This window comes from Poecilia reticulata, linkage group LG11 (assembly GCF_000633615.1).
Source record: "Poecilia reticulata strain Guanapo linkage group LG11, Guppy_female_1.0+MT, whole genome shotgun sequence".
Lineage (NCBI taxonomy): Eukaryota > Metazoa > Chordata > Actinopteri > Cyprinodontiformes > Poeciliidae > Poecilia > Poecilia reticulata.
The window spans coordinates 1,733,109-1,747,034 of NC_024341.1; the positions used below are offsets into that span (position 1 = coordinate 1,733,109).

Below are 13,926 nucleotides of genomic sequence, written 5' to 3' on the forward strand. Positions count from 1 at the left end.
TCCTCTTCCTCACCACAGCAGTCATTGCATTGATTTACTCTGCCTCATCTGAGCCCCCAGCCCAATCACAGCCTTGTTCCCCCTCTGCCTCCACAGCCACTGTTCCACTGCTCCCTGTGTTAATATGTCCATGTGTTGTTTTTGTATCTCCTTGTAGAGGAGGTGAGGAGAGTTAGCTGGACGAAGGAGAACAGTGTTCCTGAACGCAGCAGCATTTATTTAAAATGGAACATCTTACTTTTGTCATGTGTTCTGCGTCTAAGCAACAACCTTTAACTGCTGCTACTAATCACTTAACTTTACTTTTAAAGTTCTCTTTTGCTTTTGTTGTTGTTTTATTCTCTCTCTTTCTTCAGTAGCTTCTGATTTTATGCTTCAGAGCTGTTTTTGTTGTTTTGTTTGTATAACAAATTTGCTTTTTTCTGTTTAATCTAATAATTCTGTTCAGATTAAGTCTGTCTGCTGGGAATTTTATCCTGAGTTTCTGTGGCAGTATTCCAACTACATTTTTGTAGTATTTATATATTCAGCCCTGTTATGTTTTTGTTCTCAATTTGAATATTCTTATTTGAATATTCTCATGTCTCTCATGGTTAAAACCATGTTTGTGTAAAATTAGCCCAGTAACAGTCATAATAGTGACTCTTGTTAAAATTAGAATGTGATTGCTTAAAGGAAACTTCCGTGTTTTAATCCCGCCACAGAAACTCAGCTGGAACTCCTTCATCTCTGCTCCTGTTTTCTGTCTGCTCACCTTTCATCTGTCCTCAGTTTAACTTGTTTTCTTCTTAGTTGACTTGACACGGGTTCTTCATTGAAACTTCACGATTCCTGTTGATCATCCAACAGGTCGAGGAAGCAATGCTTCTTAATGAAATAACATGTAATTTATTCTATACTTCTGACCAGAGTGCAGCAGGGGTGAAGGATACTAAGGTAAGAATCTGCAGCTATAACTAATAAAATCATAACCGGTCCCCAAACTAGTTTCCCAACATCGACACATGAATGTTATTTTAATAAAATACAAATCATAAAATATGTAAACTGGATACTTTTCCCTGTTCTCTATCCTCTAGCCTGAGGATTGTGGTCAAGCCTCCATGGTCAATGCAGCTGAGGAAAACAAAGTGGATATTGAAGCCTTCAGTCAGTTTACAAAAATTATCACCCCTGCCATAACCCGAGTGGTGGACTTTGCCAAAAAACTGCCAATGTTCTGTGAGGTAGGTGAGAGGCGAGAGCTCTGCTGCTGGTCAACACGCCAAGAAACTGACCCAAAACGTTAAGAGCACCAAGAAAAAACTGGCAATAATTTGGACACTTTTCAGTGTCAAAGTTGTGTAACTAAAGAATATTATTTTAGATTTACCTGCAAATCTGTTGTGGTTTTCCCAAGTAAGCACCAAAAGGTGTATTATTTCTGTTTCTATAATTATGAAACAAAACTATACACAAATTCTGAAGAGATTTAACCAAATGGAACAGACCAAAAGTTTGAAATAAGGAAAATACATTTCTATATTTGTATAAATTCATTAAATTCTATTAATTATTATGTATTAATTATTAAAAATTAGAAGAAATATTTTCTCTTGTCAAATAGGATTTTTTTAACATAATTTTATCTAAAGACAATAAAATATACCGTATTTTCTGTGCTATAAGGCACACCTTCAATGAATGGCCTATTTTAAAACTTTTTTATATATAAGGCGCATAGAGTTGCCAATTTGTTCCGTACTCTATTATTACACATCCACATTTGTAAAGAAGTGGTCCCCGAGTGCTTTATATTCTAGGCTGCCCCAGTTGTTGTTTCACTCACGGTGTTGGTGTTGCGATATTGTGCCCAACTGCTTTCTGGGTAACACAGACCAACCGACACACTGCCGCCGCAGTCTCTGTCTCTCTTGGCCTGCATCCGCCCCCCTGGCTTAAAATGTATTATCAAACTTTATTAACAAACCAGCGTTCTGACAACAATCCCAGCATGCACCGCGCACTTCTTCTTCTACGGGGAAAATGAAGTCGGCGGCTGCTTACCGTAGTTGCTAGACCTGTTGTGGCTCAATATTGGTTCATATATAAGGCGCACCGGATTATAAGACCCACTGTCGGCTTTTGAGGAAATTGAAGGTTTTTAGGTGCGCCTTATAGTGTGGAAAATACGGTAATTCAAAATATATGAATAAACAAAGAATAAAAGGGATACTACACATAATATGGCATAATAATAAGTAAATATTGTTGAAGTTATTGGAAAGAAAAATTCTTGTTATCTTGAAAGCTTAAATTAAATTACATATTTAATATGACGACTGGTATTAATATTCATTGTAATTTGCATTATAAAGCAAATTATAAAACTTTAGTCCTTGGCTGTCTCAAGTTATTTCATGCTTAGTAGATAACACTAATGCTAATGCTGTTAGCATCATGCCACCGTTAGCATTGCTAGCGTTGAGTGGTGGGTGTTGAGTTTTTCTTCCTCTGTATGATTCTACTCTCTGACGGTCAGCAGCACAGTAACACTCTGTGTGTGTCCCGACATTCCCAGCTGCCTTGTGAAGACCAGATCATCCTGCTGAAGGGTTGCTGCATGGAGATCATGTCGCTGCGAGCGGCTGTACGCTACGACCCGGACAGCGAAACCCTCACACTCAACGGGGAAATGGCAGTAACTCGAGGTCAGCTGAAAAACGGAGGACTGGGCGTGGTGTCGGACGCCATCTTTGATCTGGGCGTGTCGTTGGCCTCCTTCAACCTGGACGACTCTGAGGTGGCTCTCCTGCAAGCTGTAATCCTTCTGTCATCCGGTAAGCCGGATGAAAACCCACTGCTCTGCTCCTCTCCTGTTTTTATTCTTGACTACTTTATAGATGTTTTTATATTAACTGTTAAACTTTAAATGAGCAGATTGTTTGGTGCGTGCTCCGTCCACAAACACTGACTATACTCCATCTCCTGTTGTCGGCACAGATTGAGTGAATACTTGGCTTTGACATGAAATCAATATTAAACAATCAATTAATTATCATAATCAATGTGAGGAGCTTTGTCCAGCTAGCTTGGGTCTGTGTGCTCCTGAAGATCAATACTGCTCATGCAGAACAGAGGCGGGGCCAAGCTACCCTTCTGTTCTGCTCACTGGAAGCATTTCTAGTTTTAATATGAAACACATCACAGCTTACATTTTTTATTATCATTTAATGTTGCTTATTACTTCCCACATAAAGACAGCAGCAAGTATTAGAATGAATCAATGGCAGTAAAATGCTGTAACGGTATCAGTACATTAGTGTAAAACTCATTTCTCATGTGAATTAAATAAAACAACTTTTAATCAGTCCCTGCAGGAGGCCACCTGGCAAAAAATGACCTGTTTCAAAAAGTCGCAATCAAAGTTGCAAATGTTTTGTTTTATTTTTGCCATAACATGGTCCCACAAAACAGTTGAAGTTGCTGCACATAACCTTCCCAAGAAAGAAGGAATCTAAACATGGATCTTGGGGAAAAAAAGAATTTGCACATTTTCATCTACCTTCTCAAAATACAAATCTTAATACAAATCAAATCATGTCCTGAGGAGAGGTCAAAGTGCAAAAGAAGAATTCCATGTTGGTCATTCAAGTTAACATGAATTGTTTACAGAGCAGGACCAAATCATACAAAATAGTTTTGCAAAACAATAAAAAGAAAAGGCAATTGTTAGCGCTTAGCATCACACGTCTTTTATTTCCAGTTCAGTGTTCAAGAGACGTCGTGGAACAGGAAGTTAAATTTGAAACCTGGTGAGAGTGTGTGAGCCAGAGAGACAGAACCTGAGAGAATAAATGAGTTCAGTTTAACAATTGACAACATCGTCCTCATCCAGCCACCAGAACATGAACAAAACTCCTGCTAATGTTTATGCCATTTTAAAAGTAACTTTCTGCTGTTTATTGTGATAAATTTATTTTCCTGATAAGATTTTATCATGATTTATTGTCCTGATAAATTCTAATTAATCATATTTTAAAACCCATAAAACTGTCAGGATTGTTATTTTTACTATTTGTCTTCACTGTTTGTTCAATAAAGGTGTATCAACAAATAAATTTGGAAATATAACTATAAATGCCATTGCTGTGTGCATCACTCTTCTTTACGTGACTGTTGTCTTAAAGAACCTGGTTACCATGGGAATGTTTTCCTGGAGCGGTGTGTGCTCGTTGGTCTATCATTGTTGAGCCATGCAGCTATCTAGAAAAAGTCACAAAGTTACTTTTAAAATGATCACAACATCACCAAGAAAATAGTGTGAAAAAAACTTTCAGTGTGTATCACCCACCCCTGCTTTATGATCACCTTTTATTTTCATTTTTTTTCTTTTTTTTTTTGCTTTGTCCACTCAATAATAAATATAAACAGTTTATGCAACAAATAAAATAAATTATGACTGAAAAGGAGCAGAAAGAAGCATAAACTTATAACATCTGCCTCCTATCCCCCAAAAAAGAAAATTAGCTACTCCTCTAAGTGCAGCAAACTCATTTAGGATTCTCTGCCGCCTTCTGGTTGTCATAGTAACTGTGGTTGTGTGTCCAGATCGTCCAGGCCTTACCAGCGTGGAGCGAATCGAGCGCTGCCAAGAAGAGTTCCTGCTGGCCTTCGAACATTACATCAACTATCGCAAGCACAAGGTGGCGCACTTCTGGCCCAAGCTGCTGATGAAGGTGACAGACCTGCGCATGATCGGCGCCTGCCACGCCAGCCGCTTCCTCCACATGAAAGTGGAGTGTCCCACCGAGCTGTTCCCTCCGCTCTTCCTGGAGGTCTTTGAGGACTGACCGACGGACGGCAGCGTATGAGTGTGTTTGGACTGTGTGTACATGCGTTGTCCAAAGCCTGGGCGCCCTGGTGGTCTCGGGGGCAGTACCAGCCGGAAGCCCGTCTGCCCGAACTCTCTGATAGCACTACTGAGTGTCACTTCATTCCATAGTTTAGGACTAGCTCCCTGGTCTAGTTTTGGATGAAACCATTCCTCACATTGCGGGTACATGTGAATAGCCTTTTTTTTTTTTTTTCCTGGTTTGTTGTTATTTTTGTGCGTATAACCTCTCACCTCCAATTTGACTCTAGTTTTTTTTTTCTTTCTTGATAATTGTCCAGTTGGCAGAACGGTGATTTTATTAACAGCTGTTTGAACGTTAGAAACTATGGAGTTATTGTCTTTTTTTCCCTTCATGTTCTACAGAAACTCAGTGAAAGTTGACCTGATGCAGAAAATCAGAGCAGCTCTGATGGTTCTTTCTGAGGAACCCACTGTCTCCTGACTCACTCTGAAAGTCAGCTGCTCATATCAAATGAAGCTGCGTTCAGAAGCTCTCGGAAAAATCTGAATTTTGGAAGCAGGCAGCCTCTGTGTAGCTGGGAATGCGCTGCACAACTCCCACTGTTCTGCTGCACACTGCTAAGCAGCTGGCTGAAAGAAGCCTGCTGCACTATTTTCACACTTACTAGAAAAACAAATGAAACACAATAAAGTAGCTGGAAGTCATCAAATCAGCTCCTGCTGTTATTCAATAATAAGCACAACCAAATGTTCTGTTCTGCACAATTAGTAACTCATACATTTCGTCTACTTCCTATTTAAAGTCACAATCTAAATAAAAACAAACATCATCTTAATATAACAGATTACTTTTGCAGACGTAGGAAATATTTTTGCTACAATGTTTTAAATGAAAATAGTTTTTTGTTTGTTTTAATCACCTGAAATGTTTCTCCAGCCGATCTTACTGGAGGGATATCACACTCAGATGAGAAAAGTTAAACAATGTGCAACATCACTTAGAACAGAATGTATAAAGCATGATTGTTTTTTCATTTTGGTTAGATTTTTGCAGAGCTATATTTTTGTAACACAGAAGTACTCTAACTAGATGCTGAAAACACTTTGTGACAATCTATAACAGCTGGGAAAACGAATCAAACTAAGGTGCTAGCTCTCTATTTCAGGGAAGATACTGAGTGCTCATAACTTCCTAGCTGATCCCCACAGCAAAAAATGCTAAATTAGAATTTTTCAATTTTGTTGCAAAAATTAGAATCACCCCAGAAGTCAGACTAAATTAACAAATAAATAAACAAGCTGATCAAATGGGAGATTCAGACTGAGCCGACAGCTAAGGGAACGCAGCAGCAGCTGCAGCAGTAGAGGCAGCAGCTGCAGCAGTAGAGGCAGCAGCTGCAGCAGTAGAGGCAGCAGCTGCAGCAGTAGAGGCAGCAGCTGCAGCAATAGATGCAGCAGCTGCAGCAATAGATGCAGCAGCTACAGCAGTAGATGCAGCAGCTGCAGCAGTAGATGCAGCAGCTGCAGCAGTAGATGCAGCAGCTGCAGCAGNGTAGATGCAGCAGCTGCAGCAGTAGATGCAGCAGCTGCAGCAGTAGATGCAGAGTTAAATTGCTCCTCATCCCCACAGACTGGTCAGGACTAACAAACACAACCTCACTGCTGGCCCAAACCACAATCACTGCTCATCATAGGGAATCTGATTTTGTGCCAAAGCAAAGTGCGTGACCCCTGCCCCCTCAAGCCCCCCCACATTGAAATCATTTCTTAGATATAAAGATGGTGAATATGATCATATTTAATAGCTTGTAAAACGTGAGGGGACAGAGAGTGAGTCAAGTTTCAGTGGAGATCTCATCCAATCATGTCAGTATTGTTCTCTCTTGATTTCCAGCTCTCTGTAATCACAACACTGTCAGCTGAAGCAGTGATGTCATGGTGCTATGATGGTGAAATGAACTGAGTTCTTATTTACATGTCTGAATCACAGCTTGGCAGTGACACACATGTACACTATAACACAAACATAATGTCATGTACAGTACGCCTGACACCTCCACCAATCAGCCATAACATTATGACTGTTAGCACGCCATTCCTTCCAAACCAGCTCCGCCCCGTTAACAGAGATTCTGACGCCATCAGCGTTTCGCTCTAGATGATCTCTAACATCATCAGATGTTCAGTTGGACTGAAACGGGCCAGAACCTCTAAGAGGGAAAGGAAAACACTGCAAAAACACAAAATCTTACCAAGTAGTTTTATCTTGTTTTTACTGCAAGTAGCTCTACAGCACACTTGAAATAAGACAAAACTAACTTAAAAGTAACTTCTTAGCAAAATAAAGGAGTTTCTTACATATAGATTTAAAGAGTTATAGTTCCACTGGCAGATCTTCTTCACAACTAAGCAATGTTTGTTTATTTGTTTATTTATTTGCATCCCTTCAGCCATCGCCATAACGATGGCTATTCTTCCTGCGGTCCACAATGAGTCAATTAATCGCATGAGAAATTAAAATGAGCTTGATCATTTCCATATTTTTGGAAGGCCAGTTTTGTTTACAGGCACATAATCCATTTTTCCCATGGCTCGGCTGTATGTGGTTTCCATTTCCCTTTTATTTATTGTGTTTGGTTGGTGTGTCTTGTTTTACATATTTCAAATATCTTCCAGTTCCAGCATTAAGTGTTCTTTACAAAATTTAAGTCTTTAGGTTTTTAGTGTTGTTATGACACATTATCAATACATGACTTAAAAATGGTCTCATAAGACCAGTTTTATTATTTATCATGATAATTTCTGGGGCAATTTATCAGTTAGTAAAATGTGTTATCATGATAAAGGCTTTATGTCTCCAGACCAACTCCCCTCATAGCTCCACCCAAGACATTTTACTGATTTTGACTCAAAATAAGCTGCTATGACTTGCAGAAAATTCTCTTGAAAGTAATTTTTGTCTAATTTCAAAGGTGCTAAGATGTCAGTGCTGGAATCTAAAGCAAATACTTGGTATTATTTTGTGTTTTTTCAGTGTTGATGAGTTTATTATTATTATTATTATTATTATTATTATTATTATTATTATTATTATTATTATTATTATTATTATTATTATTATTATTATGAAGGCCTGGACACAACCATGACAGTTAGAGGTACATGTGGAAGCTTCAGGTTCTGGTCCAGTTCAGCAGCACTCAGATCCAGCCGTCCATGTAATGTAAAACCAGATCTAGTTCATCAGACCAACAGGGTTCTTCCATTCTGCTGACGCTCCATGGAGCAGACTGAGCAGAGTGGTCTGAGCTCAGACGGCGCCGGGCCCAGCGGACAGAACCGCACACAGAGTTCTGACACCTTTCCACCTGAATCAGCACTTTGAGCAGGATTACCTTATGAGATATCTGGGAATGTCCTCCAGGGGTCTCATGAATACTTCTGACTCGATGGAAAAAAACTAAAAGCAAATTAAATAAGCCGATTATATTTCCTATAGGAAAGGGATGGTGTTGAATTCATCAATAATACAGCAAAATTATTGACAAAATACGTCTAGTTTTCACATTGTTTGGGACTTGACTGAACAAATTTATTCTCAAAATAAAAGCACGTTTTGCGTCACTTTCTTTCAAAATGTTTGCCATGATCTACAAAGTTTAATCAGTTTGGGTGCAGCAAAGTTTTTAACAAAAGTCTCTGGATAAACATGACAAGGTGGGACTGAACAAGACGTCAGTGGTTCACTCCCACAAGTCAGTGGTCATAATGTTATGGCTGATTGAATGACATGCTCAGAAAACGCAGGTCAGAGTCGCTACTCTGCCAGCTGGTGGGATCTGAAGGCTGAATGAATGTTAACTTGTCCAAAACAAACCTGATATCATCAGCTGGCCGTCACCCAGCGAAGAGGCTGGTGAGATTGTAAAAAAAAACAAAAAACATCTCACTTTCATGTCATTGTTTTAGTCAGCATGTTGTGTTTTTGTTGATGTTCAGAGATGATCAGGTTTTTATTCCGTGGAAAGAGTTTCATTCGTCTGTCTGGCTTTCACCAAGCTTCCCTCTCCACCTGAAAACAGCTTGTGGTTTTATTTTTGTACTTTTTCTCTCATTTCTGTGAAGTGATGCCTTTTCATCAAAGCAATAGACTTGCTACAGTGTTAGAAAGACCTGGACCTCACACCAACACACACACACACACACACACACACCTCGCGAACTGTACAGGTTCAAACAAAATGCACAGACAATCAGACAGAGGAGGACGCAAAGGTGCCCAAACTCAGGTAGCCAACCTGAAATGCAGGGTCAGGCCGCTGAGCCTCGGGGGTTTGGGGAAGCAGCACTGACCACCTTTACGTGCACACCCACTTCTCCACAAACATCTTACTGTCACTAATAAAAAACTTTATTTCAAAGTCCACATAATGACTTTGTAGGTAGAGGGCCTGACAGATTGTATGTCGTGTGGCCCTCTTCAACCAAAAACGTCCAGCAGGAAGTAAACTCAGGGAACTAAACAAGACCCCAGGTCTCCCCTCACTTTTATTATTTCTGATCCCCTTTAAATATTTATTTAAAAAATAATAAATGTTAACTAAAAAGAGAGAGACAAACTCTTAACATGTTCTACCGATGCATTACCACATCTAAAGTGGATTCAAAATGTTGTCTTATGAAAGATGATTTTAGAAAAAACACATAATACACTGTCTGGTTATGATGCAAAACCAATGGATGTAGCATTTGGTGCTAACTACTATTAGCAGTACATGTCCATAATATATGTCCCTTCATTTTAAGTGTTCAAACACAAAAGGAACATGTTTTAAAAATATATATTTTACAAATAAAAAAATATAACACTAAACCATAAGAAGAGCTAATAATTAATTTAGCCGCAGTTTTCAGTATGTCTGTTTGTATCCAATGTGGCCGGTGAGCGGCCATATTGGATACAAAGCTCTGGTCTGTCCGGTGAGCTTTGTCTTTCCTGGTTGAAATTCTGACATTGGAGGCAGGAGGGAAGGGTGTATAAATGAGTAACCATAGAAACCCGGACTGTGTGTTTACAAGTTCAAAAGATTATGAGACTCATGGAGCACTTTGAAACTTCTTGAGATGTTAGCTGTTAGCTTCCTCTGACTTCCAGTCTGATCTGATCTAGTCACTGTATCAATCTAATGGGAACAAAATACAATTTTTTTATCAATCAACTTCAATTAATATATGAGTAAATCAAAGATCTGGTCTTCGTCATGTTAACACGTGTTAAATGTCCACATGTCAGGTGGACACTAATATCACTGAAATGCATAAACATGTTTAAAAATGTTTCTTACTGGGTTTAATGGTTATCTGATCATCAGTGGGTGGGAACATCTAGGAAACAGAACTTTACTCAGTTTGAGACTCAGGACCTTTCAGGTCCTGAGTCTCAAACTGTATTTTACTTTTTCTCTCATTTCATGCTAATGAAAAACACACCAGCAATGACCCTGAAGTAGCAACTGTTGCCATGGATCAGAACCTGTTCTTAAATGTGTAGAAAGTCATTTCCAAACTCCGTCATCATTCTAGAGAAACAAGGAAATGATGTCACACGTTGATGTTAAAGTTGAAACCATTGGAACAGATTCTACCGTGAGCTTTCTGACAGAACCACCTCAGGATCTGCTTTATTCTGTTGGACAAATCAGAAACTAACAAAGTACAGGCCACAGTCAGCAAAATCTGTCAAAGTATGACTTGTTTGGAATAGTTCTTTGCAGAAAGTCTTTTTTGAGACATGCATGATGAAGTTACTAAGGCCTAGTCAAAGTTCAGACCTCAACCAAAGTCGAATGTCTAATGACCACATCTTCATTTAGCTATGAAAAAAAACAAAAATGCCTTCAGTTGTCAATATTCCATCCATCTACAGTGACGTTTAACGTGTCGGTGTTTCCTCACAGAAGGCTGCTGGTACAGTCCTGACTAAACACACTACGGATGTGTGTAGTTAGTTTGTTCCCAGCCTGGTTTGGACATTTGCAGGTTCCTGAGGTCAAACTCAGTGTGGTTGAAGTTCTAATCAAACATGAATGTCACAGGAATAAACTGGATTTATTTCCCTTCTGGAGACTTTTGTCTTGAAGCAGAAGCCCTACTGAACGGCCTCAGTTTATAAAAATGTTCCTTCAGTGTTTAACTCTGCAGAAAGAGAAGGGGAAATATTTTCTGAGCTCATGTTGCTAGTCATATTTAGTTTTGTTTTTGGTTTCCTGAACCAAACCATAAATGACTCCAGGATGCTTTGGACTGACACTGAGTCTGTGTTTTTGTTAAGTTCTCAAACTTTTTATTTCAATAAATCATAGTGAAGCTGATTTTAACAGTTCAGTTAAAACCATGATGAGTCTACTCTCTCTCTTTTTTGTCTTCTTTAAAATGTCTATTGAGAAAGATCCAAGGGTCCATAAATAGTTCAACTGATCTTCTCCAAATATCACTCTCCTGCTCTGCTGTCTTGTCCCTGTCAGGAGGACGGAAGCAGCTGAAAGTCCAGCTTTCTGTTTCCAAATGAAGCTCTGGGAAAACTTCATGTTGTGTTTGTGAAGGCAGAACTCCAGATGAACAAACCAAAACTGACGATTTCCTCCAAACGCAAACTCAGTTCTGGTTTTAGAACCCGAGTCGTTTTCCTTTTCAACATGTCGGTGCACATAAACGTCGTCAGTGCTGACAGAACCGGTGCCTGTTCACTGTTCTCTCTCCCCACTTGTTCTTCTTAAGGTTACTCAGTCACCAACCAATCACAAGACTTGCACCATAGAAAAGCTTTTTTTTACAGTACGGTTGAAATAGGATGTATATTTTCAGAATGCAGATGTTTTTTAACATGTTAGCATAAGATGAACATGGTATTGTTTTTGCGTAGTATTAAGAAAGTGGTTGCTCTCGTTCTGACCCAACATCATGGCAGAGGAACTGAGCAAAGCAGCTAAAATCATAAAATGTTAGTGCAGCATTAGTTGTTTGGTAAAATCCATTTTACAGGACTGTAGCTGAACTTCACTGTCAGCACAAAATGCAGCAGCTACACTTGCACACAAGCGTAGGAGAACCTCTGGATCCCGGTGTACCCACTGTCAGCCCAGACGCCCCTCCTTTGTACATTGAGTGTCGTTCCTTGTATGACCTGTTCTACACTGACTGGAAGAGAAAGGCAGTGATGGTGCGAATGAACTGGTTTTACTGGAACCGTCCTCTGGTAATCAGCTTCCCAGCGGTCATTCATGACCACAGAGGACCTGGGAAAGGTTATGAAATGGACACAATGGATGATGGTTGCAACTAATGTGAACTGGCTCTTGAGAATAAACATGGTTTTAAGAATTTTGTCTTTGAATGTTTTTTTCATCTCTTGTCTTTTTCTGCATGAAATGAATAATCTTAATGTCAGACCTTCAGTATTAAATACATCCAGATAATCCATACTTGATTCAAATGACATTTAACGATGTATTAAATCAGTTCATTGTTGTTGTCATACCAAACTATGTAATTAATAAGGATTGTTTTCAAACTGAGTGCTCAGAACATGTTCCTCTGCTCACCATCCACCACTCAGCCAGCGTCCTATTTAAGGCTGAGGTCCAGTGAAAGGTCCAGTCTGCTTCCAGCCTTGTGAGGGTAATGAAGTTTGATCATGTGGATAAGAGCCCTGGATCACATGCCAGAGTAGAGAAACAACTTAGATTAATGAAATTTGTTAACATAAAAGAAGTTAGACTTTTATGTTTTTTTAGACATTTAGTTGTTGAGTTACTTTTCACAGTTCCTGTAGTTCTTGAGCAGAACTACATGTAGAAACTCTGAATTTAGTCATACTTCCTGACCCGGTGTAAAATCCCTTTATACACACATATATTAATGCATGTTTAGCAAAAGTTGTACTTTTATGAATGTAATCAGTATTCAAGTTTTTAAAAATTATAAAGTTATAGTCCATTTATTTTGAAATAACAGCTACATTATTGGAGATATAATAAACCTACCATGTATCACTTCATACCTGCTGATGAGTAGACTAATGTTGACCTAATGTGTTATTTATATTAGGAAAATCTCTTCTTTTTTTTTTGCCTCCAGCCCCGGGGCCACATTCTTGTGAATCTGCCCCTGGTCATTGTAACTTATGGACCTGAACAACAATCTGACATCTTTGCCAGCTTCAAACTTTGAACAGTGTGCTGGTGGTGCTTTTAGAGCTCATCAACCCTGGAGATGAACCCAGTGTGTTCTGGTTCTGGTGGGCCGTGAAGTGGCTCAGTGAGCAGAGATCAGCGACTCACTGCAGGACGTTCTGGTTCTCCTGACCTGCTTGGCCCGATCCACTCTGAGATTCTGTGATGACACCGTGCCACCAGATCTGCCACCTTCCTTCTTATCACATGGGTAGTCATGCCCAGGTGTCCAGGTGCTGGAGCACAGTGATGGGTGCTGGCCTTAAGCCAGAAGGTTCTGGAGAACCTCTTCAGAATCCTCTGGGCAGGTTTTGTGGACCTACAGATGGGTCAGTCCTCCTCAGACTGATCAGCTGGTGTTTTCTAGTTTAGTTGTGTCGCTGTCTGTGATGTAGCATGTCAAACATGAGCTACATCACAAATGTAGTCCTGCAGATTTGGGGAATAACTGTCAAACGAAAAATTAAATGATGCTTTGGTACACTTTTTGATTTTGTCTACAACAGACTCTTGTTTCTCTGCCTCTCGGCGGCGCTGATAGCTGCTCAGCACAGTGAGCAAAGACCTGCATCTCTTTTCTCTCCTCCACAGGAGACCAGATTCATCTTGATCCTCCAGCAAATGTTACTTTTTGTGTTTCTTATTTTATCATGGTTTACTTACCACTTTAAATGTCATAATTACTAGAGTTATGATTTTTTTTCATGAGACAAGATTTCTTAGTGCACGTTTTTTGCAGCTTGAGGTGAGTTTTATTTTGCAGCATCAGGGGCAAAAGAGGCTTGAACAGGTTGATGACCCCCTCGTTTGTGGTATGAAGATGCTTTTGTACGTGTGTATCTGTCTCAGTGATTGCCA

The 13,926-nt window shown here is 39.6% G+C and overlaps 1 protein-coding gene across 6 annotated transcripts in view; it reads left to right on the plus strand.

The window, feature by feature from the left end:
• thrb (thyroid hormone receptor beta) overlaps positions 1 to 5,550 on the plus strand; it is a 102,969-nt gene extending 97,419 nt beyond the window's left edge. For 4 of the 6 annotated variants that reach the window (XM_008421263.2, XM_008421264.2, XM_008421267.2 and 1 more), the window contains 4 exons: positions 850 to 936; positions 1,080 to 1,226; positions 2,561 to 2,819; positions 4,591 to 5,550. In XM_008421263.2, coding sequence (XP_008419485.1) covers positions 850 to 936; positions 1,080 to 1,226; positions 2,561 to 2,819; positions 4,591 to 4,832 — 735 coding nt within the window. In that variant the 3' untranslated portion in view covers positions 4,833 to 5,550. The remainder of the gene's footprint in view (positions 1 to 849; positions 937 to 1,079; positions 1,227 to 2,560; positions 2,820 to 4,590) is intronic. The other 2 variants (XM_008421268.2, XM_008421262.2) reach the window with 1 other exon arrangement.
• The last annotated feature ends 8,376 nt before the right edge of the window (positions 5,551 to 13,926 follow it).